The sequence below is a fragment of the Phytophthora infestans genome, genomic scaffold (assembly GCF_000142945.1).
Source record: "Phytophthora infestans T30-4 supercont1.30 genomic scaffold, whole genome shotgun sequence".
Lineage (NCBI taxonomy): Eukaryota > Oomycota > Peronosporomycetes > Peronosporales > Peronosporaceae > Phytophthora > Phytophthora infestans.
Window position 1 is genome coordinate 526,860 of NW_003303729.1, and position 26,399 is coordinate 553,258.

The following is a 26,399-nucleotide window of genomic DNA, read 5'->3' on the forward strand; positions in this document are numbered from 1 at the left end:
AGATTCTTCCCGGTGGGAAAAGGGGTTCAAAAACAGATAGGGTTCCACCCCGAAAAGACGGAAAATTAGACGTGGCCGTCAACTTGGCATCGATAAACAAGAAGCCGGTGCCGTCCGTGTCCGCGGCGTTCAAGGCGAGCACCGTGTTGGCCAAGGCGGTGGCCGAATTTATCAGCGTGAGCGTGGCCGCATCGGTGGTTTTGGAAATGGCAGCTCCTCCGTCAGTCACCGTGAGGCCACCAGCGGTCACAGTGAGTCCCCCGGCTGTGACGGTTGCCCCACCACTTACAACGCTCAAGCCTCCTGCTGTGACGGTTGCCCCACCAGCACTGACCTTGAGTCCTCCGGCTGCGATGGTGGTCAAGCCGGTTGCGTCCACCTTAAAGACGGTAGTGGACGTGGCCGTCAACTTGGCATCGATAAACAAGAAGCCGGTGCCGTCCGTGTCCGCGGCGTTCAAGGCGAGCACCGTGTTGGCCAAGGCTGTGGCCGAATTGGTCAGCGTGAGCGTGGCCGCGTCGGTCGTTTTGGAAATGGCAGCTCCTCCGTCAGTCACCGTGAGACCACCAGCGGTCACAGTGAGTCCCCCGGCTGTGACGGTTGCCCCACCGCTTACAACGCTCAAGCCTCCTGCTGTGATGGTGGTCAAACCGGTTGCGTCCACCTTGAAGACGGAAGTGGACGTGGCCGTCAACTTGGCATCGATAAACAAGAAGCCGGTGCCGTCCGTGTCCGCGGCGTTCAAGGCGAGCACCGTGCTGGCCAAGGCGGTGGCCGAATTGGTCAGCGTGAGCGTGGCCGCATCGGTGGTTTTGGAAATGGCAGCTCCTCCGTCAGTCACCGTGAGGCCACCAGCGGTCACAGTGAGTCCCCCGGCTGTGACGGTTGCCCCACCACTTACAACGCTCAAGCCTCCTGCTGTGACGGTTGCCCCACCAGCACTGACCTTGAGTCCTCCGGCTGCGATGGTGGTCAAGCCGGTTGCGTCCACCTTGAAGACGGTAGTGGACGTGGCCGTCAACTTGGCATCGATAAACAAGAAGCCGGTGCCGTCCGTGTCCGCGGCGTTCAAGGCGAGCACCGTGTTGGCCAAGGCGGTGGCCGAATTGGTCAGCGTGAGCGTTGCCGCGTCGGTGGTTTTGGAAATGGCAGCTCCTCCGTCAGTCACCGTGAGACCACCAGCGGTCACAGTGAGTCCCCCGGCTGTGACGGTTGCCCCACCACTTACAACGCTCAAGCCTCCTGCTGTGACGGTTGCCCCACCAGCACTGACCTTGAGTCCTCCGGCTGCGATGGTGGTCAAGCCGGTTGCGTCCACCTTGAAGACGGTAGTGGACGTGGCCGTCAACTTGGCATCGATAAACAAGAAGCCGGTGCCGTCCGTGTCCGCGGCGTTCAAGGCGAGCACCGTGTTGGCCAAGGCGGTGGCCGAATTGGTCAGCGTGAGCGTTGCCGCGTCGGTGGTTTTGGAAATGGCAGCTCCTCCGTCAGTCACCGTGAGACCACCAGCGGTCACAGTGAGTCCCCCGGCTGTGACGGTTGCCCCACCAGCACTGACCTTGAGTCCTCCGGCTGCGATGGTGGTCAAGCCGGTTGCGTCCACCTTGAAGACGGTAGTGGACGTGGCCGTCAACTTGGCATCGATAAACAAGAAGCCGGTGCCGTCCGTGTCCGCGGCGTTCAAGGCGAGCACCGTGTTGGCCAAGGCGGTGGCCGAATTGGTCAGCGTGAGCGTGGCCGCGTCGGTGGTTTTGGAAATGGCAGCTCCTCCGTCAGTCACCGTGAGACCACCAGCGGTCACAGTGAGTCCCCCGGCTGTGACGGTTGCCCCACCACTTACAACGCTCAAGCCTCCTGCTGTGATGGTGGTCAAACCGGTTGCGTCCACCTTGAAGACGGAAGTGGACGTGGCCGTCAACTTGGCATCGATAAACAAGAAGCCGGTGCCGTCCGTGTCCGCGGCGTTCAAGGCGAGCACCGTGTTGGCCAAGGCGGTGGCCGAATTGGTCAGCGTGAGCGTGGCCGCATCGGTGGTTTTGGAAATGGCAGCTCCTCCGTCAGTCACCGTGAGACCACCAGCGGTCACAGTGAGTCCCCCGGCTGTGACGGTTGCCCCACCAGCACTGACCTTGAGTCCTCCGGCTGCGATGGTGGTCAAGCCGGTTGCGTCCACCTTGAAGACGGTAGTGGACGTGGCCGTCAACTTGGCATCGATAAACAAGAAGCCGGTGCCGTCCGTGTCCGCGGCGTTCAAGGCGAGCACCGTGTTGGCCAAGGCTGTGGCCGAATTGGTCAGCGTGAGCGTGGCCGCGTCGGTGGTTTTGGAAATGGCAGCTCCTCCGTCAGTCACCGTGAGGCCACCAGCGGTCACAGTGAGTCCCCCGGCTGTGACGGTTGCCCCACCAGCACTGACCTTGAGTCCTCCTGCTGTGATGGTGGTCAAACCGGTTGCGTCCACCTTGAAGACGGAAGTGGACGTGGCCGTCAACTTGGCATCGATAAACAAGAAGCCGGTGCCGTCCGTGTCCGCGGCGTTCAAGGCGAGCACCGTGTTGGCCAAGGCGGTGGCCGAATTGGTCAGCGTGAGCGTGGCCGCATCGGTGGTTTTGGAAATGGCAGCTCCTCCGTCAGTCACCGTGAGACCACCAGCGGTCACAGTGAGTCCCCCGGCTGTGACGGTTGCCCCACCAGCACTGACCTTGAGTCCTCCGGCTGCGATGGTGGTCAAGCCGGTTGCGTCCACCTTGAAGACGGTAGTGGACGTGGCCGTCAACTTGGCATCGATAAACAAGAAGCCGGTGCCGTCCGTGTCCGCGGCGTTCAAGGCGAGCACCGTGTTGGCCAAGGCTGTGGCCGAATTGGTCAGCGTGAGCGTTGCCGCGTCGGTGGTTTTGGAAATGGCAGCTCCTCCGTCAGTCACCGTGAGACCACCAGCGGTCACAGTGAGTCCCCCGGCTGTGACGGTTGCCCCACCGCTTACAACGCTCAAGCCTCCTGCTGTGACGGTTGCCCCACCAGCACTGACCTTGAGTCCTCCGGCTGCGATGGTGGTCAAGCCGGTTGCGTCCACCTTGAAGACGGTAGTGGACGTGGCCGTCAACTTGGCATCGATAAACAAGAAGCCGGTGCCGTCCGTGTCCGCGGCGTTCAAGGCGAGCACCGTGTTGGCCAAGGCGGTGGCCGAATTGGTCAGCGTGAGCGTTGCCGCGTCGGTGGTTTTGGAAATGGCAGCTTCTCCGTCAGTCACCGTGAGACCACCAGCGGTCACAGTGAGTCCCCCGGCTGTGACGGTTGCCCCACCACTTACAACGCTCAAGCCTCCTGCTGTGATGGTGGTCAAACCGGTTGCGTCCACCTTGAAGACGGAAGTGGACGTGGCCGTCAACTTGGCATCGATAAACAAGAAGCCGGTGCCGTCCGTGTCCGCGGCGTTCAAGGCGAGCACCGTGTTGGCCAAGGCGGTGGCCGAATTGGTCAGCGTGAGCGTTGCCGCGTCCGTTGATTTGGAAATGGCAGCTCCTCCGTCAGTCACCGTGAGGCCACCAGCGGGCACAGTGAGTCCCCCGGCTGTGACGGTTGCCCCACCACTTACAACGCTCAAGCCTCCTGCTGTGATGGTGGTCAAACCGGTTGCGTCCACCTTGAAGACGGAAGTGGACGTGGCCGTCAACTTGGCATCGATAAACAAGAAGCCGGTGCCGTCCGTGTCCGCGGCGTTCAAGGCGAGCACCGTGTTAGCCAAGGCGGTGGCCGAATTGGTCAGCGTGAGCGTGGCCGCATCGGTGGTTTTGGAAATGGCAGCTCCTCCGTCAGTCACCGTGAGGCCACCAGCGGTCACAGTGAGTCCCCCGGCTGTGACGGTTGCCCCACCACTTACAACGCTCAAGCCTCCTGCTGTGACGGTTGCCCCACCAGCACTGACCTTGAGTCCTCCGGCTGCGATGGTGGTCAAGCCGGTTGCGTCCACCTTGAAGACGGTAGTCGACGTGGCCGTCAACTTGGCATCGATAAACAAGAAGCCGGTGCCGTCCGTGTCCGCGGCGTTCAAGGCGAGTACCGTGTTGGCCAAGGCGGTGGCCGAATTGGTCAGCGTGAGCGTGGCCGCATCGGTGGTTTTGGAAATGGCAGCTCCTCCGTCAGTCACCGTGAGACCACCAGCGGTCACAGTGAGTCCCCCGGCTGTGACGGTTGCCCCACCGCTTACAACGCTCAAGCCTCCTGCTGTGACGGTTGCCCCACCAGCACTGACCTTGAGTCCTCCGGCTGCGATGGTGGTCAAGCCCGTTTGCGTCCACCTTGAAGACGGTAGTGGACGTGGCCGTCAACTTGGCATCGATAAACAAGAAGACGGTGCCGTCCGTGTCCGCGGCGTTCAAGGCGAGCACCGTGTTGTCCAAGGCGGTGGCCGAATTGATCAGCGTGAGCGTATTATCCGTGGTCCCGGTATCGGAAATAATGGCTCCGCCGCTGCCTTGTCCCGCGATGGTGGTCAACCCGGACGCGGCCACGGTGAACACCGACGTGGCACCTACTTTGCCGCTGATGAACGTATATTGCTTGTCCGAGGACGTTGCGCTTATGGACAGTAGCGAGCCTAAGAATCCCGAGCTGGCCGTATTGGAGAGTGCGAGCGTACTGGTCGTACCGGTGGCTTTGTCGGAAATGATGGCTCCGCCGCTGCCTTGGCCTACAATCGTTGTCAACCCAGACCCATCCACCGTGAATACGGACGTTGCCGGCGATGCCAGCCTGGCATCTATAAACGAGAAGACAGTAGCGGCGTCTGTGTCCGAGGAGGTCATTGCGAGCATCGTCTTGTCGAAGCTAGTGGCTGTGTTCGTGAGCGCGAGCGTGTTGTCCGTGGTCCCGGTATCGGAAATGATGGCTCCGCCGCTGCCTAGTCCCGCGATTGTGGTCAACCCGGACGCGGCCACGGTGAACACCGACGTGGCACCTACTTTGCCGCTGATGAACGTATATTGCTTGTCCGAGGACGTTGCGCTCATGGACAGTAGCGAGCCTAAGAATCCCGAACTGGCCGTATTGGAGAGTGCGAGCGTACTGGTCGTGCCGGTGGCTTTGTCGGAAATGATGGCTCCACCGCTGCCTTGGCCTGCAATCGTGGTCAACCCGGTCGCGTCCACCCTGAACACGGAAGTGGCCAATGCACCTACCGTCGCTTCGACGAGGTAATGCATGCTAATGGAAGGAGCTACCGTAGATTTTGAGTTGATGTACAATACCCTGGCATTGTTGGAGAATGAAGTAGACGTAGCTTCAATCGCGAGGATATCTGACACAGCCGATTTCGACGCAATTTTTCCACCGCCGTCAATCACATTCAGCCCTCCCAACTCAATAGTTCCGCCTCCATCCTTAACGCGCAGACCTCCAAAGTCGATAGTCTCGCCTCCATACCCTACATGCAGTCCACCCGTATCAATTGTAGCCCCTCCTGTTACAACATGAAGCCCTCCTTGCGTGATAGTCGTAAGTCCGGAGTTACTGATGGTAAACAAGTCGATAGCTGGACTGATACCGACTTTAGTTGTGACCTTTAGCATATTGTGCGCCACATTAGAAAACGTCTTCACCGCCACAGCATCGCCAGCGAAATTGGTCCCCGTAGCGCTCACAATGAGCGCAGAAGCTGCAGGATCCGAGTTCGAAATCTGCGCTCCTCCCAGTCCATTCACGACAAGTCCTCCATCCGCAATTGTAGTTCTTCCAGAAGCCTCCACTGTGAACGCTGGAACATTATTCGCTGTAGCCTCGATCAGCACGAAATCAGTTGCCGTCGGGAAGCGACTTGCTCGTGACGTACTAAGTTTGAGGAGCGAGTTGGTAAAGAAGTTATACGAATTGGTGACGGTAAGACTGGGGCCGTCCAACGTATGCGAGATCGTTCCTCCCCCCGTCACAACATACAATCCGCCCGTGTAAATGGTGGTGAGACCGTCTCCTCGAATCTCGACGACAGTGGTTATGTCGCCCGTCATCGCCTCTAGCAGCTTAAACGCATTGCTCGATGCTCTACTAGTTCGGATCTTCAACGCGGTCCCTGTAAACGTAGCGTGCGTGTTCGCAATATCCGCGGCTGTAGACGTTTGAGCGATCGTAGTTATCGTCAACGAGCCCGTCGAGAGCTGGAGATTTCCATTCAGAAGCTTCGTATCTCCCATACCGTTCATCGTAAGAATCGGTAACGTGGAAGAACTAATCTTCATAAAGTAGAAGTCCGCCTGCGAGCCTTTTGCCGTCTTCAAGTGCAGAACGGTGCCCGTGTACGTGAGTCCCAACGGATTGATGATAAATCCGTCGTTATCATCGATACTATCCGGAACGTTAGAAGGTTGATTACAGTCCAGGCCTTTAAAGTCGGCATAACACACACAATGACCTGTAGTAAAGTCACAAAGACCACGGTTGGAGCAATACACATGCTCTAAAATACATAACCCACAACGCGGATTAGCTCTCCGCAATGCAACAAGGTAAGTGAGAAGTGCGTACCGATAATGTTGGTGGCCGTGACATCAGTGACAGCACAAGTAGGCGAGTTGAGGCTTGTCACTTTGGTCAGGTCACAGGAAAAGCTCGTCAATGGCGGGTTTCCGTCGTGATACAGCAGGTTATTCTCTCCACCCAGATGCACCCACTCCTTGAATGTCACCGTGTAAATCGCTCCTGCAGTAACTGGATCCACACTTGTGATCGTACACGTTGCCGTCAACACCGTGCGCATACTCTGAAACGCTTGTGCGCACGCCTGTTCATGAGCTGCATCGGCAACTGCGACGGCGCTGAACTCCGCGGCATCTCCAAGCAAACGGACTCGAACCGAGCCTACAAGCGGGAGGTTAGTTGATGCGTCTGCTCCGACTTGAATGTGAATTGTTCGGAGCCCTTGGCCTGTTGTGAGAGGGTCATCGTTCTTCGCACACATTACTGCAAATATCACCAGTTAGAATACGTATCAAACCCTCAAGACGTTTGCAACGTACGCTGAGAGCAATCTGGCCCCGTGTAGCCCATATCGCACAGACAACTTGACATGCTGTCTTTCTCCCAATTGGAGTACACTGGTCCAACACCATCACCAGCAACACTGGGCGGCGAGTCCGGACCGTACTGTAATGCTAGCGTTGCTGAGGAATAGCATAATCCGTGGCCTGAACAATCTGACGGGCAACGAACTACACACCAAACCATACGGTTAAGTATAGCAAAGGGGTAGTTTTTGTGTCACAACGCACGTCGTTGACAGGCAGCCCCTGTGAATCCATTAAAGCACGTGCATTCTCCCTAATCACAACTCACGTTAACCTTTTGTAAAGACCGTGGAATTCATTACCTGGTCAAAAGTACCTTAAAGTAATCGCAGACTCCGCGATTAGAGCACTCGGCCTTTGCATGAGCCACATTGGCCGTCTTCGCCTTGTCCGTCCAAGCCACACCGTTGGGGCATTTACGCATAGAACAGTCGGGTGCTAAGGCCCAGTCGGGATCACATGTGCATTGACTACAAGCGACAGTGCAAGAAACATGAGTTGCAGTAAGGATAATATTGTTTTCATCATTTGTTTAATGGAGTCGCTCGCACTTGGAAGAGCCGCATCGACCATGACCGGAGCACGAGTTGGCACACGCTGCATCTGAAACTTGTAGGCACGAGAGCACATGTGATAGCAGCAACAGCCACGCGAATCCACGTATCGACCCCGCCATCGCTTGAATAGCGAAAAGGATCTTTGGATATCCTAGTGCTGGAATTGATCGATCACCGAAATGTGCCTGTTCAATTTCGATCAAACGTCAAAGTGTATTTAGAAGAAATTAAAATAAAAATTGCGGTACGCAAACTGGAGCGCTCTTTCCGCTGGTCTTCGGAGCGTTCTTTTCGTCGATCTCGTGCATCCTCGACTTGCGTGGCATGTTGATGTTCTGCTGCACAGTCGTCCGCAACGTCCGCTGTTGCGCTGATGTCTTGCAGTTTGTCATCGTCTTGGTTATCTTCTTCGAGAAAGTAGGTGCGTTTGTCTCGGCCGCCTTCTTGACCGCCACCGCCGACTGCAGCTCGGTGTTTAGGTAGCGTTGGCAACTCCTTTGCCTTTGTCTTGGCCTGTGGAGAGATAGTGTCACGCAGCTCGTGTTTAAGTCAGAAAAACACCGGGTTTTAAAACTTTTTGTTGGTCTGGGTGAATTTCTCATTCAGCTTTTTTATTTCTTACTGAAAGAACAATTACATGTACATGTACCAATAGCACCATTTTAATATTAAAACTCTGTAATAGCACCATTTTAATGCTAAAACCCTGTAATAGCACAATTTTAATGTTAAAACCCTGTAAAGACATTTGTTTTTTTAGATTACTGCACCACGCTTTTATCGATTTCAGCACGTATCTTTATCCATTCTTGATGAGCTCGGATCACGCGCCTGGTGCGGCGTACGCGGCCGGCGTCACTGTGGAGGTGGAAGGCCCACCTAAGCGGCCAAACCAGACCGAGCGTCTTCTCTGCAGCCTACGTGTCCGGGGCGACTTGTCCCCACTTCTCTTTGTCGGCTCGTCGGATGGAAACTTACGCAGTTACGTATCTGACGGCCGTGCGGGCGTTCTACGTTGGCAGGCGGACAACAAGCGGCTGTTCCACGCATGCTGTGTCTTTCTAGACCACTGGGGAGTCTTCATCACGTTGACCGACAACCGCTTGAAGCTCGTAGACCTGCCACTACAGAGTGACCCGCAGTTACTCGACAGGGAGGACACCAAAGGTGCCATACTCTTCGCCACCCACGAGGAGGCCAAAACACTGTGCGTTCTACTCAAGACCAACACTCTGAAAGTCTTTGACTGGAGCGTGAATCGAATTTTGGAGCCGCGTGCACAGCACGAATTGCCGCCGTCTCTAGCGCCTGTGCAGCAGCTCGTGATGCTCAGCGAGAGTCACGTGTTCATTCAGGGCAAGAAACAATGGGCTGTGCTCAGTCTGGACAGTGGCCGGACGCTAAACGTCTCTCCAGATGTGACGCAGCAGATAACTGAAGCTCTGGAAGGTTCCATCGGGGTGTGCGACGCTCTGGCACTGCCCAGTCGCTTCCTGGCGCGTCGACGACAGCACGTACTGGACTTGTTACTCTGTGGTAAACACCACGCAGTCATCTTAACAATTAACGAAGAGAACGACGTGGTCGAAGACGATGAGGACGAGTATGGTGCGTTTGAAGACAGAAAACTAGATGAGAGCGAGGGAAAAGCACTCGACGTGTCGGCTAGTCAATTGTGCGTGAAGGTGGAGAGGAAAATCGCCTACAATGCGCCTCCACGTGGCGCGTATCACCATCATCCGCTGCTGCTACTAGACCAGACGGAGCAGATCGCAGTATATAACTTCGGATCTCTACAACTGATGCAGACAATACCGGTCAAAGCTCCTTACGGCGTCTGTGCTGCTATCAACGTAGCGTCGGCAACTCTGGTAGATGCGTACGCAAACATTCGAGACGACCGGCCTGCGACTCTCTTTACTGTGTCGCCACCGTTTAATGTCCAGACGCATCAGATGCTGCCGATTGCACAGCAAGTCGCCGCGTCCATGGGGAATCGGCGTCTAGAGGATGCCGTCGCACTCTGCAAGCTTTGCCCCGAGGAGAGTCCGCTGAGTGACGCTGATCAACGAAAACTGTACGCGGATTACGGCTTCGACCTGTTCCGATCGGGAAGGCGACAGGACGCCATGAATTTCTTGTTCGAGAGCGAGATCGACGTGATGGAAGTGTTGTTGTTATTCCCGCGTAACCTCCTGCCTCGCAAGACCAGCGCACTACGCAAAGACAACAACAATAACAAGAACCGAACTCTGGAAGGTGAAGAGTTGGTGGAGAGTCTGCTCGCTCTTACCGGGTTCCTGCGTCGTAAGCGCAATGCTTATTTGCATCACGAAAGCGAGTCGATGTTGGGTCTTCGTGTCAGCAGCTTTGGTCCCAATGAAGAGAGTGCACTGGAGCTGATTGATACCATGCTGGTCAAGTGTCTCGTTGTGGTGGCGGAGAAAGAAGAGTACCAAGAGCGAGCGAAGCGTACACTGCTCGAGGTGGTCACTGACCAGAATTGGTGTGAGATCGGCGAAGCGGAGGTTTTCCTGCGTGCTCATGGACGTTTCAAGGCTCTTCTGGCGTTTTACTCTGCGCGGAAGCTGCACCGTAAGGCTCTTGAGTTGTTGGAAGACCTGGAACGTAGTGCAGCATCAGCAGCTGCACTCTCGGACAAAAGTGAAGACACAGGAGAGCTACAATCTTCACACGACTACATGGTCCTTATTGCACAGTATCTTCGAGTGTTGGGTAGGAAACATGCGGAGCTGGTGTTTGAATTCTCGAGACGTGTATTGTCGGTGAATCCGGCTTTGGGGCTTACGATCTTTACGCAGCGTGAAGTTTCTGACGCCAACAAAGATATCGACCCATCTGCAGTGCTTCAGCATTTAAAGAGTTGTTCGATTGCCCCCAGCTCTGATGGAACACAACTGGGAAGCGAAGGTGGTGCGGAGAAGCCGGCATTGCCATTGACCAGCAGCCAAATGCTGGCGATCGAGTATCTTACACAAGTGATCTATGAAGGAACTTGTCAACTGACACCGCGACTGCATGACGAAGTGGTGTATCTGTTGCTGGATTTGATCCAAGCCCAAAGGCAACGTCTTACGAGTCGTGTGGAGTCCCAACGTGGCATGACGGGGCTGTTACGGCGCAAACTACTCGAGTTCCTCGAGTTTCCTGGCGCTGTTTTCCACCCCGAGCGAATGTTGAGTCGTACGCCTACTGAAATGGTGGATGAACATGCAGCGCTACTATCGAAGCTCGGACGTCACTTGGAAGTACTTCAGTTGTATGCTCTGGAGTTGAAGGACGCTGCTCTGGCCGAGGCGTACTGCAACCGCTGCTACGAGTCCAAGACGGCGGATTCCTCTATCTATTCGACGCTGTTGAAGATCTACCTGCGTCCACAGTATCACACACAAGCAGGGTCCGGCACGGCGTCGGCAATCGTTGGCTCACCGCCGAAACCTTACCGGTCAACCAGCTCTGGCTCGCAGAGTGAAGCCGTGAACGCAGCCATCAACGTGTTGAACAAGTATGCGGAGCGTATCGACGTATCCACTGCGCTTGAACTCTTACCGGCCGATGTCCCCGCGGCACCATTGGCTGGTTTCTTCCGTCGTGTTCTAGAGCGCCAGGTCGAGCGGTTCCGCAACGGACAAGTGAAGAAACAATTATCAAAGATGGAGAACTTCAAAGTTCGAGAACAGCTCTCTACAAAGCGAAAGGGATCGGTCACAGTGTGGTCATCCCAGAGCTGCCACTCGTGTGGCAAGAAGCTTGGCGTCGACACCTTTGTGCGGTTACCCACTGGAGCACTGCTACATTACTCGTGTCAACCCGTTCCGTAGCTCCAAGCTGTTTTTCTTACACGGGAGACAGGTCGTATCCTCTGAGCGTCACAGGCTTTTTCCACGAGGACTGGCCGGTAAGTTTATCAAAATAATAATACTGTCGTGAGTTGGGGTCAAAAACTTTCTGGATACGCTCGCGTAGAAGACGGTGGAGTTCAAGTCGTGCGACGGCACAGCGCATGAATGTGAACAGGACGTGCTTGGCTTCATAGGGCGTTGTGACTGTGTGGGAGCGTCGTCTCTTGATGATTTTCGTCTCTTTGATATCTCGACCGTCGCCTACGAGTAGAGCGGGTTTTTCCCACTTTGCGACGCCAGTCTTGCGGTTGTAGTAGTAGAAGTGTTCCGTGGTGGGGTCGTAGATCTTCTCGTACGCGTCGAACAGTAATTCGCGTAGTTCTTCTCTGGCGCGACGGATTCGCCACATCCGCTGCAGACGCGAAGCAGCTTCATCGCGTGACATTTGCCGAAGACGCTGTAGTCTTCGTTTATGTCGCTTGAGACGAGCACGCTCACTGATGCGTGGCAACTTCCTTACAGAGTACAAGACTGACGATTGAGGAGCTACAAGTGTGCTTTGTCGTCTACCGGAAGGAGATACAGTCGAGTCGTCCACGAGTTCAAGATCGTAGTCACCAAACACTGCAGGTTTAAACCAGGTTGCAGTGCCCAAAACACAGTCGTAGTAGTATGGTTGACCAGATACCGGGTCCAGTATTTTACGATATCGGCGAGTGATCAACTGGAGAAGCATCTTACGCGTTGTGAATCGTCGGTACAACGCTTGAATCGTGCGCGCGGCGGCTTCCTCGTTGTGGAATTTCTCTGGTCTCAACGTGACTGCTACTCGTCGACGTCCCTGGGCTGGTTTTTGATGATGACCAGTCGTAGATCCAAGTTCGTCGTCGGCCTCATTAAGCAGAAGTCGGGGTTTCTCCCAGGACGATTCCTTAGTAGTGGCGTTGTAGTAATAGAACCTCCCGGTCGTTGCGTCCCAGAGTTTCTTGATACGCGAACGCAGAATACGACGCATGAACTCACGACCTCGATGGCATCGGTACGCGTGCTGAACGATCCGAGCAGCTTCATCGTGCGTCATGGTAGCGAACTTGGCCAGTCGTTGTATCTCGACAGGATCACCCAGATCGTATCGCTTACGGAGCAATGGCGGCGGATCCCACAACTTCGGCGGCGACTCCTTTTTGCTTGCCAATTTTCGCACGTAATACACACGTTCCTTCTCTAAATCAAAGTGCTTTTCGTATCGATCACGCAGCAAGTTTAAGACTAAGCGTCGAGCTTGAAGACCTCGCCGTACTGCTTGCAGTTTGATAGCTGCTTCGACAGGTGTGAGCGGAGGGAATATCCGCGGCGAAGCGTCCGGATCACGGATCGGGACTTCGAACCCTTCGCTGATTTCTTTTGGTCGAGTCCACGATTTCTTGCCCTGCCACAGGTTGTAGTAGAAGAACTCGTTGTGCTCAATGCTGAAGATTTTCTGGTACCGCTGTTCACGAGCACGTTGTAGAACCCGTCGAGCACGTCGTGCACGAAAGAGACATTGGAGCTTGCGCACAGCTTCGTATTCACCCATAGGAACTCCAGGCTTTCTTGTTCCATGGAGTTGACGTTCATGTGCACAGTTACGGCACATCCACAAGCGCAAAGGAGAAGGTTGGAATCCATCGCAGCGCCAGCACAGTCGACACAACGGGTGGACGATTGTTTCGATGTCAATATCGTCAATACGTTTGGCTTCAAGAAATTCTTCTTCCTCTCGAGCGCGGCGATCGGCGAATGGTTCAAGACGCACAAGCGACGGGAGTTCACAAGAAAACTTCACAGCTTTCGTGCCTTTGCTAAACGGAGGCAACGGGTTCGATGTACACAACGGCAAGGTCGGTACTTGCGAGAGATCCAGACGCGGTATAATGACAGGTTTATCACGCCATAGACGTGGTACTTCAGGCCACTCGTAGCTAGCGGAGTCTCGGGACACTGTGTTAAATACAGTGAATGTACGTCCACAAGCGAGTGACACAACGCGTCCAAAGCGCTTGCCACCTAATAAGCGCAATTCGGCTGGAACGCCATTGAATGCACGTGTACTACCCCACGTGAAGATGCGGTTATCGACTGTCAACACAGCCGTGTGGTGTGTTCCGCATGCGAGACGTGTAGCGAACACTTCGTCGTCCAGTTCACGCGGTGGCACACGTACAGGTTGTGGTTCGTACGCGACTTGTGCTTTCCCAACACCAAGCTGACCATACACACCTGTACCCCACGTATAGACTCGACCAGCGCCACTTGTAACCTGTGAAGCTTCTGCTGCGATACATGCACTTTGCCAGGCTCCACAAGCAATGGTAAGAGTGACAAGGTTCGCGAGTATTCCATTCACAAGAGCAGGCTCTCTGATGTCACTACTACGCTTGGTATCTTGCCCTTGGCCCAATCGTCCGCCATCGCTACAGCCCCAAGAGAACACCTGTCCGTCTGAAGTTAACGCCAACGAGTGCAGCACTCCACATGCCACTTGACGCACTGAAACGGAGCGAAGTGCTGCGACCTGGTGCATCACGGCTGAACGAGGAAATGTCGTAGGTGAAGGCTTGGCTGGTGCATCAGCGGGTTTATTAAAGCTTGAAGGGATAATACCGAGTTGGCCGTGTGAGTTGCTGCCCCAACAGAAGACCACGCCATCGTGGCCTGCAACGTGGTCACAGACAGCGATACTATGGTGTCCTCCAACAGCAGCCGCCACGGCTTGGTAGTTGGAGAGTGCACCGACCACCGTCGCACGGTTTCGAGCTACCTGTGCTGCATTTTCGGCTGGAAAACCTAACGCTCCGTGTGCGTTGTCGCCCCAGCTGAACAGCTCACCAGCCTTGGCCAGCGCCATCGCATGGCCTCGTGCTACATACACGCGTTCGACATGTTCAGCTCGCAGTGTATGCAAGAAGACGGGCGTAGCAAGCCAGTGACTTTCTCTTGGTGTCGACTCGAACTCATCACGTCGATGAATCTGGCTGCACAGTCCAACTTGTGACGCTAACCCTCCCGTCCGACACAACCACGCAGCACCTCGAGCACCATCCAACGCATATACAGCATCCGATTCAGAGCCCTGCACGCACCAAGTCTGTCAATATAAAATAAACCTGGGAGCATAAATTGAAAGCGGCGTACCGCTGCGACGCTCGTGATGTGGTGACCTCGCAATGGCCGGATGTCAACGAGATCCGCTCCAGGATGAGCTTCATAGAAGAAGACGCTACCTTGAGCTTTTCGACGGTTCTCAAGAGCTCGAGCAGCAGCTTGTGCCGCTATATCACCACCCAACACGTGTTGGTCTACCCAACGTTGTATCCGACAGATCAGCAGCACCTTTTTACCTGTAGACGGTAAATTGAGTGTCAGAGCTAGAAGTCTCAGCTCCTCACGTGACAGTCTCCTTAAGTCAATATTGCGCCAATGCTGACGGCTTCGAGCATGACCAAACGCTTGCAATGACGTGAACGTGAAGCGCACGTGGTGTCGAGAACGTTGGAAGGCCCGACGCAACATATGCGACCTGTACACACGTTGGATCATCGCAGCAGCTTTCTGCTTTCGACGCTTTGATCTCCCAGGCTTCCATCCGGACTCGAGCTTGCGCTTAGCAGCCTTGATCTTCTTCTTCTGCTCGGCTCGAGCCCGCCGGGTCATGTTCGGGTCCATCATACTGCAAGACGTCGACGGGCACGGACGAGTGTCCTGAAGCAGCAACAGACGCGTCGTTTCATCGATACAAAGAGGTCTGAATTGGTGATGCCGACTGCCGGGCTTATACCTAGAAGTTATAATCTTTCGTGGTCTTTTATCTCGAGCACGCGGTCGCTTAGAAGACACCAACGATCCAGCGCTGATACTTGTCGTACCAGCGTGTGCGCCAGTTGTCCAGGGACGCGTCAATCAGTTCGTGCACGAAGTCCTCGCACGAGTTGATGTCCAAGTCTGGCTGGAAGCGAGCGGCGAGACGTTCAACTGTGCCCTTGGGGTCTCCGGCAAAGCACGGCAAGTGTTCGTTGCCGTGCAACATCATCTCCACGAGCAACACAAAGCGGTGACGATACTTCCGAGCCACTAGGAACGAGCGTACACACAGAGACCGGAACCGCCGGAAGTGCGCAGAACGAGGACCGCCCATGAGCTCCACAAAATCGGCCGTGAGCTTGAAAGGAGCCTGCTCGAAGGCCATGTTGCCCGGGTTGTTGGACAGGATGAAGCCAAAGTCGATATGGATAATGTGGCCCTCAGCATCCAACAGAATGTTCCCGTTGTGACGGTCCTTGATCTGAAGTAGATAACACACGATCGCGTACCCAGCCATGCTGCTGACAAAGTTGGCTCGGGCTTTATGGAATTCAGGTGTACTTGGATCTCCGAAATGGCGAGTAAAGAAGTCCAACAGCGTCGTGAACTCGCGGTCATTGCGCTTCAACGAGTCAATGGAGATCGTGTCCGAGATGGCTTCCACAAGACCAGAGGTGGCGGAGATGGCGATCACATCGTACGGCCGGATGAAGACCGGCACTTGGAACTCTTCAAATACCTTGGCAAACTGATGAATCAGTTGCAACGCTAACTGCTCTTGACGGAGATCGTCGTCGCTTTTAACGATCACAGGCAGCAATCTCCAGCCCGGTAGTTTGCCGTAGGGAGATATCGCTTGTATACGACGTTCCTTTTCAGCCCAACGCTCCTTAAATATGACAAGTGGCTCCCCAACCGCTTGGTTGCGGGATTCCGAAGAGGGATCATTGGCCTCAGCTTCTTCTTCCTCGAGTTTCGAGTCACGTTCGGATAAATCCTGCAAAAACCGATCGGTACTGTCAAAGCGCGCGAGATGATGCGGTGAAGCTGCTGAAGTCTCCGACCGAGGCGACATCACTGTGTCTGACTTGGGAGACCACGCACCGCTGACGCTGCTTACAGAATCCATGTCATCAATGTCTGTAGTGACTGGAACGATGGACGCAGGGACCGTCTGTGCCGACAGCGTAGGCCGAAGCCCCGACGCGCTTGTGTCTACCGTCAGACCTGGTTTAATAGATGCTTCACTCTTGAAGAAAGGCTGGCTCTGACTTCTCTCTGGCAACTCGCGGAATCGCTTGGGTACATCCTCTCCACATTCGTCGTCAACTTTACTGAGTAAAGCCACACTCTTGGGGTCCAGATTCTTCCCGCCCGGAGTCTTACCAACCAGGGAGTCGATCAGTCCGTGCAGCAGCTCAGTCGGTTGCACCATTTTATTCGAAATATGGTGTGAGAACGAGCGGAGTCTTGTTGGACTGCTAGGTGTACGTGATTCGCTCCAGAACCCCAGTTTGGCAGCATCCGGAGACATCAATGGCGTGCGTTCCGCAGGTGTGGACGCTGTTGTCATGTCTTGAGTGCTGGCCGAATCCCATAAACTGAGCGTGAAGCGTCTACCATTGAATACGCTGTTGCTGCGTCGCTTGAGTCGTTCTTCTTGTGGAGAGGGGTAGTCGACGACCTCAGCACAAAGCAGAAACGGCACGCGCTCTCGCGTCGAGAAGGTAAAGCTCTCATCCACATGGACGTGCTTGAGTCGGTGAAACGAGTTCCCTACGGGAAGATACAGTGAGTTGTTAGGCAGGTACTGAGCTTCTAAGTCTTGCAGCCAGATACGAAGCTATTTACATAAAAAACATAGCAAAAATGAGTAAAATAAAGGAAGCATTGTGATAAAATCCCACAACTCACCATATCGTTGCGCCGGTTGTACGCCACAGCACGCAAATTCGACGAAATGTTGGCCAAAGAGCCCAAAAATGCCGTCTCGACCTCAAAAGGCTCCACACCAGCGCCGATGAACGCTTTCGAAGCGATCGCAGATCTAGCCAGTCCTCGCTCTAGGTCGTTATTCTCCTGGAAAGTATCGTAGTGATCATCCTGAGTGCCTGGCAACAAAGCCTCGACTTCCTGTGCACTAGCTGATACCTCAGATCCGCGATTCGCTCGGGATTGGTGCTCCGAGGTAGCTGGACTGGGCGGACAAGCCACGACCATCGCTGGCGCCACACCGCGTTCGGATACGTCGTCAATTAGCATCTGCACACGCTGGTAGTCAGCCTCCGTAGCAAACGCTGGGTTATGCAGACAGTACGACTGCAAGTACCACAGCATTTTGTGTGCAAATACATGGGACCTAATAAACAGCCACAGTTTGAGTCAGAACCCTCTTCACCCACTCATATAAACCTTAAAACAACCACTTACACGCTGCATTTACGCAGTAGCATTGCACACAATTGCGGAGAGCGGGAAAATGCATCCAGCAGCAAGAAGCTGCACAGTTGGGGCAGATAGAACTCGAACTCGGCTTCATCTCGGTCTGAAGACACAACGAGTCGGTCCACGGCTCCTTCTTGATGCGCATAGAGTCTCACCATGGCCTCGAACGTCGGGTCTTTAGGTTTATGCCTGCCTGCTAGCTGCTTACCCAGCGTGGCCCACTTGGACCTCCACTTGGCGCGTGGAGTCTCGCCCATCACGTCTCGTAGCAGATTATCGTCGGCCAAACGTCCCCGACTCTTGTTAAGTTGCAGAATATAGCTAAGCTGGAGCAACGTACTGAAGATGGCCATGACGCCCAGTACAGCCACATAGAAGCCACCCCATCGCACGCGGCGATGCTTGGAGAATGTGTCGATTTGCCGGCCGTCTAGATACAATATAGGCTGTAGCGAGCCCAGACAGCAGCCAACCACCTCTAGTAGCGACACTACGAACACGAAGCAGCGAGTGGACGGTACGCGCTTATTGCGACGCCGGATGTACACGAAGAAGAGCAAACGTAGCAGCGATAAGAGAGCTTGGGGCGCTAGGGACTGACGGAACTGCAGCGGTGAGTGAAGGTCGCGCGCAAGAAGCTCGTGGCCTCCGGGAGATGCCAATGGCACCAGGAAGTACCAGCCCAGCACCGACGTCTCCGCGGAGAGCGCGAGAACGTTGAAGACGCCCATGCCCGGCGAGTATCAGGATACGGAAGAGAACTGAGTTGAATATCGGATAAGTGATTGGCTAAAATCGTATTTTTCGCCAATCGAATGGGCGCAAACTGCGTGACACCGATATGTACGACTTCATTGATGGACGACACCCCTGAAATGCTGGACATTTTTATTGTTGGACGCCACCTGCTCATAAAGACTGCTACACTAGAAGCACTAATGGACACGTGCGAGCTGCCGCGTTCAGTATGGGCGTGAACGGCGGTCAGGTCGGTCTCGGAAGTCACGGTCTCCTCCTCCGCCATATCGACTGTGCCCACCACCTCGGCCACCACCGCCATATCTATCGCCTCCTCCATAACGTCCACCAGAACCGCCGCGACGACCACCTCCGCCGCCTCCGCCGTGCCATCCTCCTACAGGAGGCTCCGGCTTGCCAGCAAGCTCCACCTTAATGGTCTTGCCACGGATATCCGCTCCTGTGCAGCAGAAACAGCAGTAAAGGCGTCAATAAGCACGTGTAAATAATCTGCAAATGTCGTGACGCACCGTTAAAGAATTCTGGAGCTGTGCGAGCCGCGTTTGAGTCTTCGAACGTGAGAACGGCATCGCCCTTGGGTTGTCCGTCAGTGTCCGTGTAGATCTTGATCTTGAACGGCCACTGGTCCTTGAAACCGCGCTTCTGCTTTTCGCGGGCGACAACGCCGATAGCGCCGAACATTTCTTGCAGCTCGTCGCTCGTGACGTCCGCGGGCAGGTTCGAGATGTAGATTCGGGCCCACGTGGGGTCGGCCAGTGCCTCCTTCGCCGGATCCCACGCACCGGAAGCCTTAGGCTGGCTCTCTTCCTGCTCTGATGTTCCCGTCGTTGAGTCTCGGCTGCTGCCAGTGAGCTCATTGCGGCGCGGTGCGTCCATGTCCGAACGTCCGCGGTCTCGAGACCTATCACGTGCGCCGTCGCGTCCGTCACGCCGGTATGAGTCTCGCTCACGTGGCCTGTCACGAGACCGATCACCGCCGTATCTGCCGGACGAGGAACCGCCCCGGCGGTCATCGCGCTCTCGATAGCTCATGGTCGTATCTGCTAATGCGGGGCTTGAGTGAATAATACGTGGTCCACACGCTGTGGTGTGAATTAGGTGTAGGTTCGATTACGTCGCTAAAAATATCGACCAATGCAGTCACGGTAATCATCCAGTTTCAACCAATGTACGGGCTTCATTCGAGCCAGACTGGATATTGGGAAGCCATGGGCTTCTGATGCAAAGGGACAATCACAACGGCGAAACCCCCGTCGCCTATTGTTAGCGGCATCGGCATCGAGAGGAAGTCGGCACTGCGTCGACATACGCCATAGGAGGAAGGCAACTTCAGCGCAAACAGACCCTGGAGCGAGACATCGCCACTATGGACGAGAAGTCGAGGAAACCCGAGGGTGCGTCGCTGCTGGAGCCTCATTTTTTACTGTCCCATTAACCATGTCGCACTGTGTTTTAAACCGTTTTAGACACGCCCTTTAAGCAGCAGAAGCTCAAGGCCTGGCAGCCGATCCTCACGCCCAACTGGGTCATCGGCACCTTCGCCGTCGTAGGCCTCATCTTCATCCCCATCGGCATTGTGCTGCATACCGAGTCGGACAATGTACGTCTCTGCCGCTCCGTGTATCACTATCGTGGTTTAATCATTAAAATTTACATGCAGGTGGTAGAATACTCGATTCAGTATGACGGAGAGGACCTGACGTCGTCGTCCAACATCGTGGATCAAGGCAGCGGCTGCTATCTGAGTGACGAGAGCGAGGGCGATTCGTTTGACGTGGAGGAACATGGCTGTAGGATCACGTTTAAGATTGAGAAGGAGATGAAGGCGCCCGTGTACTTGTACTATCAGCTCGACAACTTCTACCAGAACCACCGTCGTTACGTGCAGAGTCGCAGTGACGCACAGCTTCGTGGAGATGCCACAGCTAGTACAAGCGATTGCTCACCGCTTTCTACGACCGGTACAGGTGTGTCCAAGTACAACTCGACAGCGGAGACAGCGATCGGTAACAATGAGACCGACTACACATTGATGCCGTGCGGTCTGATTGCCAACAGTCTGTTTAACGACATTTTCTGGGTCAACAAGCTCGTGAACAACGGTAGAACGTACTACCAGAACGACACGTACGAGGGCAAGACACTGGTGAACCTTGTGGATCAGACCGGTATCGCCTGGAAGTCGGATGTGGAGACCAAATTCAAGAACATCGACCTGGATGATCTTTCGGACGCTGATGACACGATGCTACTCTGGCAGAACCCGCGTTACCGCTACATTATCCCCATGCATGAGGGCCAGGAGCCTATTACCAACAAGACAGCATGGACGACGAATGCCCCTGCTTACGGTGTACAGGACGAGCACTTTATTGTGTGGATGCGTACGGCTGGTCTGCCGAGCTTCCGTAAACTTTACGGTCGCATTGACACCGATCTGGCGGAGGGTACGGAGCTCGAGTTCCTCGTCTCCAGCAGTAAGTTTTTGTATTTATTTTTGGTGTTTTAAACTGTATTTAACGCTGTTTTGTACGTTGCTGCTAGACTTTGTGGTAAGCACGTTCGAAGGAAAGAAATCCATCGTGATCTCGACGACGTCATGGTTTGGTGGCCGGAACCCGTTCCTCGGCATCGCGTACATCATCGTGGGTGCGCTCTGCATGGTGCTGGCCATCCTATTCTTCGCCAAGCACAAGCTGAGTCCACGTAAGCTGGGCGACACGCGATACCTGGTGTGGAAGAACAACCATTAAGCAGACAGGTCAGCAAGGTGTCCAGGCATATCGGCGACGAGGCTCTCGGGACTAGTGAACGAGTTGTAACGAGTTTGACAGCATCAAGAAAGAACCCGGCATTGTATTCTTTTTTTTCTTTTAGTTAGCAGAGGCGTCATTTAAGTTGCGAATGAACACTGAGGTCGCTTATGCTTTACTTAGTACCGATGTCTTGTGAGTCATATAGGTCATAGCTTCCATATCGGAAGATCCGAATCGTCATACCTAGGTAGCGATGCTCGCAAGTCGCTATGAACTGCTAGAAAAGATCGGGAACGGGGCCTTTGGAGAAGTGCATCGCGCTAGAGACTTGGCCTCAGGCGAGATTCGAGCCATCAAGCGGCTGCGAGTGAAAGACGACGGTCAGCTTTCTGTCGTACCGGCTGCGCAGTTCCAGGAGATCGAAACGATGCGCCAGCTTCAGCATCCCAATGTACGATTCATCCTTTCTCCTGACACGCGTGTTTGGCTCATAGCCTTGTCGCGGTAGATCATCAAGCTGCTGGACGTAGTGCCTGATGGCAGCTACATTGCTCTAGTGCTCGAGTATATGCCTACCGACCTCCTCAGTATCGTGCGAAGTCGGGAAGAACCACTGCGTCCAGCTGACGTCCGTGGGCTTCTGCGGATGTTGCTGCATGGTGTCGCTTGTTGTCACGAGCACAATATATTGCACCGAGATCTAAAGCCAGGGAACTTGCTGCTAAGTGCTGATGGAGTGCTTAAACTTAGTGACTTCGGTCTCGCCACGGTATTCGTGGGACAGCGAGGACGCTCGTATTCTCATCAAGTAGCCACACGTTGGTATCGTGCGCCAGAGTTGCTATTCGGCTCACGACATTATGATACAGCGGTGGATATGTGGTCTGTGGGCACAGTATTCGCCGAGCTACTACGCCCCACCCCGTTATTTGCAGGACAGAACGACCTCGACCAGATCTTCCGAGTTATCCAGGTGCTAGGTGACATCGAGAAGCAGTGGCCAGAAGTACGCGAGCTTCCAGACTTCGACAAAGTGTCGTTTCCAGCATACGAGCCTCTGCCTCTCTGTAAACTCTTCCCTGATGCTGAAGCTTCAGCAGTGGATATATTGTCCAAACTGCTCGACCTTGATCCGAGTAAAAGACTGTCAGCACGGAAGGTATCAAGAGCCGAAGATTTTTACAAGATGCTTCTTTCTAACACGACGTGTTATCTTACAGGCCCTTAAACACGATTTCTTCTTCGAAGGACCTGTTTCCTTAAGCTTTTCACCTGCAGACAAACCGGATATGCAACAAGATACCGAAGAGTGCGACGATTTCCTTGCTTCGCTGGGCAAACCTCTGCGTTTCACATGAAATTCGCAGTTACGTTTTGATTTTCACGAGACATTTACCGTAATTATTGACTGGTGTACTGTGCAGCTTCAGTGAACCGCTTCATCCACGTTTCACGACCAACACTGGCCGGTGCGCGGAAGCGGAGTTTTTGGTGACCCGCTTCAGGAGGAATCAGCTTGATCTTAAGTTCATCTGTACGACTCCGCACGACACTGTAGCCGCTGATGCTAATTGGACGCTCGAAAGGAGGCCCACGCTCTTCATACCCACTCTTTGACTTGTAGCACGTGAGCGTTGCATGTTTAAGTACGTAGAAGTATTGTCGCCAGCGTGATGAGAAAACGTGACCCTTCTCGTAGCGCTCCAGGTAGCCCGACACCACACGACCTTTATCTGCCACCTTATCCACGGTGTCGATAGTGCGTCTCGTGGCCTGCATAGTGCTTTGGTAGAGAGCTTGTTGTTCAGCTAATGCGCTTGCGATCTGAGTCTCAGTACTGCGAATTGCGCCCTGTAGAGAGCTCACCTGCTCTGCATGAGTCTGCTCGATCTGTGCCACAGCCTCGCTCTCTTGACGTCCCCACTCGGCGTTCGCCTTTGTGATATGCTTGACTTGACTCTCCTTATCGTCGAGAGAATCCTCCAGTTCTGCAATGCGATGCTCTTTCTCGTCACAAGCTGCCGAAAAGCGGTCATACTCTTGCTGCGTCAAGTACAACAATTGGCTGCGGACAGGGCCATTCAGGAACCCTGCAAGAGCAGTAGCAGCCTGAGGCCCACGCGCGACGAAGTTGTATTGAGACACCATCGCCTCGAGGTTGTTCTTGTACGTCAACAACTCCAGCGGCACTCGTGTCAGCGCGACGGGTGCGTTTCCACTCTTCTTATCGACCAACATGATCGAAGAAACAGCTCGACCTCGTAGTTGTTGCTGTTGTTGAGCCTCGGTATCAGTCTCGTTCTTGCTGAGTACCACAGAGTGGAGATAACGCAGCAACTCACCACAGAAAATAGCCGAGGATACTTCATTCGCGCGCTCAAAACGTCTTCGCACGCGACCCAACTTCGCCCACAAGTTCTTCTTTCCAACATGGAAGTCCAGTGAGCAGACGAGCTCGGGCCATGACGGTGGCGGGCCTCGTAGATCCACTAGGAATGGCTTCAGCAACGCATTCACCTCTTCCAGGCCCTCAGCATGCACAATATCCAGCACAGCAGTATTAACGGGCATAGCTTCACTAGGTGTGTTCAGGTATTCCATCGGCACCGTGTACCGCGTGATGGGAGCGGTGCATCGTGCTAGAAGGTAGTCAGGTGTCTGTGAAGTATTCTCTTGGTGTAAGTCAGCCTCCGCTGCTTCTGCATCCTCTAGGATACCACCAAGCTCTCCGTTTTCACCTTGACTGGTTGTTTGTCCTCCACTTCTAATCGAGGTACTCCATCGGTTCGTGGGGAAACGTGAGAGCTGTTTGCTGAGAGCACGGCCGGCTCTATTCTTCAAGAAGCTGAAGAGGCCTGTGTTCAGTGGTGCTTGAGTGTTAGATGTGATTGCACTGCCCCCTCCTTCTCGATCAGACACTTGCTGCTTCTTTAAATTGCCAAACTCATCGAAAACCGAGTAATCTCCCTGTCCAGCATCCACGACAGCCGAGTGTTGATTGCTCTGCGACTGGTTCGCTTTAAGTTTCCGCTCTGTGACATCCACCAGATACTCTGCAGTGATAGGAGCTCGTTCATATACGGCCAGTCGAGCGTGCATCAGGTCGCAATATGACTTGAACGCCCGTTGCACCAGTTGCTGCCAATGCGCAGCGAGTACATTCGTCACTACACGCTGCAGCACCACAGGGACGCCGTCTGGAGCTGCCATTGCATGTGTCAACGATCGAATTAGTCGCGCTAGTAGTGACCCGTTCAAATAGCGACCAAAGAAGGATTTGCACTCCAATCGATCGGCCACGTGCGTCAGCAGCTTGGGCGACGTGTGCGGGTCCTCAGGGCCCTGAAACGAGTTCGATTTGAGCACCACGCAGTCTCTCGTAGGAACCAGAGCACTCAACAGAAGCTGAGCGTCCGTGGAGCCCGAGGCTAGCTGCTGCTCGAAGTAGGTCGAGACTGAGTCGCACCCATTCATATCCTTGATCTTGAGGTCGATGGCTCCCCACGTGAAGCGCGGCACCAGTTCCTTAAGCAGCGCCGCGTTTCTATCTGCATCAACTACCGTTTCTCCTACTTGTAGCTGTGTAAAGGTTGACAGGAACGGCAACGCCGCCTGGAAACTGGAGCTGGATATGGGCCCGGTTTTGGCTACTACCACGTGCGAGCTCAATACGAGTAGCAGCGAGCCCCAAAACGGCTCGTCGGCCAGTAATACGCCACGCAGCACCAGTAGCAGCACACTGGAGTCCTGTTCGGGCACGGAGACAGCACTGGAGCTTAGGAAAAGGCCGCGCTCGGCTGTGGCATCCTTCTCTTCTTCCGGCACGTAGAGCACGCCAACGAGCGCCACTTTTCGTGACGAAATCTTGGCTCCATGGAGAATGTCCACGCCAGCATCATGGAGGCGAAGGCCCCGGTCATTAGATCCCTCAGAGCTCGTACACAACGGCACCAAGTTCGTTCCGCTCAACGACGCCGCCATTTGGATTGACCAGTCGTAAAAGTGAAGCATCCGAAATCAAATCACATCTGTAAAATTCGCAATTAAGAGCTAAAGACAAAAGCTCACGAAAATTGTCTACAAAAAATCGCAGCCATGACTTTAAATAACCGGTCGCTAAAATAAATGACAAGCGGCACAATAAATTGTGCCTAACCGTTTTCATGAAGACTATTTTGATTTGACTTACAATTACGAATTCGCCTGCTTCTTGAAAGCTCAAGGCTTGTGTCTCATCCCGTCACGCCTGTTCGTACTGATATGGCGTACTCGTTCGGTGCTATCCTCGCTTATAGCAGGCACTCAAACCACTTGACAGGCTTTTGCGAGTTCACGATGAGGGCGTCACCGTTCCGGAAGGCTGTGTCGTCGTGGTTAAGCCCGGTCACGTAGAAGGTATCGGCGTAGTTGTTTCCAGACTTTGAAGTGGAAAGACCTCCAGCGCAGCTCTGGTACTCGACGACACCATCGTTTTCGCTCGATTTGTGAGGGATGACGGCCCCTGCCAATTTGTACACCGCCTGGTACAGTGACAACAAACCCGAGTAATTGTTACTGCACATCGCAGCGTCGACGTTTGACCGGAAAGCAGACTGAGCCGCTACATACGCTGAGTTCAGAGCTGAGGTGCTGTGCGCCTCGTTCTGATACGCCATCCCGAGGACAGCGTTATTGGCAGGACACTGGCCGATGAGGTTGGCTACAGCCTGAAGGAAACCATTGCTTCCGCTACAAGCGTTCTGCAGGTAGTCGGAGCCCATACTACCAGTCATCGGAGCACTCACACTCACCCACGTGCTACTAGAGGCCAAACAGCATCGGCCATTGGCCAACGCGCCGCCCATCATTAGACCACCCATGGAGTGCGTCACGATAATTGTGTCCGCGATCGTCTTCGATGACGAACTGCTTGTACTGCTCACAGAGATGGCGAAGTTGCATACTTTCTGTTGTAATGTGGCATCTGTCCACGTATAGTCGACGGTATTAAGGACGGCGTATCTAATAGAGGTGCAACACGGTGCACTATCCGAGAGATCACCAAAGTAATCGGAGGTGGTTTGCAGCGTTGTATCCTCGGTGTCGGAGCCCAAACCATGGAAGAAGATGCACGGGCGTCGAGTTGAC

At 54.3% G+C, this 26,399-nt stretch overlaps 8 protein-coding genes across 8 annotated transcripts; 2 read left to right on the forward strand and 6 right to left on the reverse strand.

Moving 5' to 3' along the window:
• Positions 1–5,125: 5,125 nt before the first annotated feature.
• Positions 5,126–7,618, reverse strand: PITG_13772 (uncharacterized protein; the record flags this gene model as incomplete). The annotated part of the gene is made up of 7 exons (XM_002899421.1): positions 5,126–5,170; positions 5,244–6,445; positions 6,514–6,948; positions 7,005–7,196; positions 7,257–7,305; positions 7,369–7,437; positions 7,604–7,618. 7 exons carry the CDS (start codon positions 7,616–7,618, stop codon positions 5,126–5,128), a joined length of 2,007 nt encoding a protein of 668 aa, XP_002899467.1.
• An 803-nt stretch (positions 7,619–8,421) lies between these two features.
• On the forward strand, positions 8,422–11,451 carry PITG_13773 (uncharacterized protein; the record flags this gene model as incomplete). The annotated part of the gene is made up of 2 exons (XM_002899422.1): positions 8,422–11,027; positions 11,085–11,451. 2 exons carry the CDS (start codon positions 8,422–8,424, stop codon positions 11,449–11,451), a joined length of 2,973 nt encoding a protein of 990 aa, XP_002899468.1.
• Positions 11,452–11,733: 282 nt separating this feature from the next.
• Positions 11,734–15,051, reverse strand: PITG_13774 (uncharacterized protein; the record flags this gene model as incomplete). The annotated part of the gene is made up of 4 exons (XM_002899423.1): positions 11,734–11,987; positions 12,214–14,584; positions 14,647–14,810; positions 14,853–15,051. The coding sequence occupies 4 exons, from the start codon at positions 15,049–15,051 to the stop codon at positions 11,734–11,736; spliced, it is 2,988 nt and encodes a 995-aa protein (XP_002899469.1).
• A 286-nt stretch (positions 15,052–15,337) lies between these two features.
• PITG_13775 (phosphatidylinositol kinase (PIK-J)) lies at positions 15,338–18,488 on the reverse strand (the record flags this gene model as incomplete). The annotated part of the gene is made up of 3 exons (XM_002899424.1): positions 15,338–17,155; positions 17,227–17,671; positions 17,743–18,488. 3 exons carry the CDS (start codon positions 18,486–18,488, stop codon positions 15,338–15,340), a joined length of 3,009 nt encoding a protein of 1,002 aa, XP_002899470.1.
• A 231-nt stretch (positions 18,489–18,719) lies between these two features.
• Positions 18,720–19,548, reverse strand: PITG_13776 (uncharacterized protein; the record flags this gene model as incomplete). The annotated part of the gene is made up of 3 exons (XM_002899425.1): positions 18,720–18,751; positions 19,026–19,328; positions 19,446–19,548. 3 exons carry the CDS (start codon positions 19,546–19,548, stop codon positions 18,720–18,722), a joined length of 438 nt encoding a protein of 145 aa, XP_002899471.1.
• A 212-nt stretch (positions 19,549–19,760) lies between these two features.
• PITG_13778 (cell cycle-related kinase, putative) lies at positions 19,761–22,630 on the forward strand (the record flags this gene model as incomplete). The annotated part of the gene is made up of 6 exons (XM_002899426.1): positions 19,761–19,910; positions 19,983–20,116; positions 20,177–20,993; positions 21,061–21,269; positions 21,526–21,723; positions 21,781–22,630. 2 exons carry the CDS (start codon positions 21,526–21,528, stop codon positions 22,498–22,500), a joined length of 918 nt encoding a protein of 305 aa, XP_002899472.1.
• Positions 22,631–22,673: 43 nt separating this feature from the next.
• PITG_13779 (uncharacterized protein) lies at positions 22,674–25,253 on the reverse strand (the record flags this gene model as incomplete). The annotated part of the gene is made up of 1 exon (XM_002899427.1): positions 22,674–25,253. The coding sequence occupies one exon, from the start codon at positions 25,251–25,253 to the stop codon at positions 22,674–22,676; it is 2,580 nt and encodes an 859-aa protein (XP_002899473.1).
• A 308-nt stretch (positions 25,254–25,561) lies between these two features.
• On the reverse strand, positions 25,562–26,131 carry PITG_13780 (uncharacterized protein; the record flags this gene model as incomplete). The annotated part of the gene is made up of 1 exon (XM_002899428.1): positions 25,562–26,131. One exon carries the CDS (start codon positions 26,129–26,131, stop codon positions 25,562–25,564), a length of 570 nt encoding a protein of 189 aa, XP_002899474.1.
• Between the last annotated feature and the right edge of the window lie 268 nt (positions 26,132–26,399).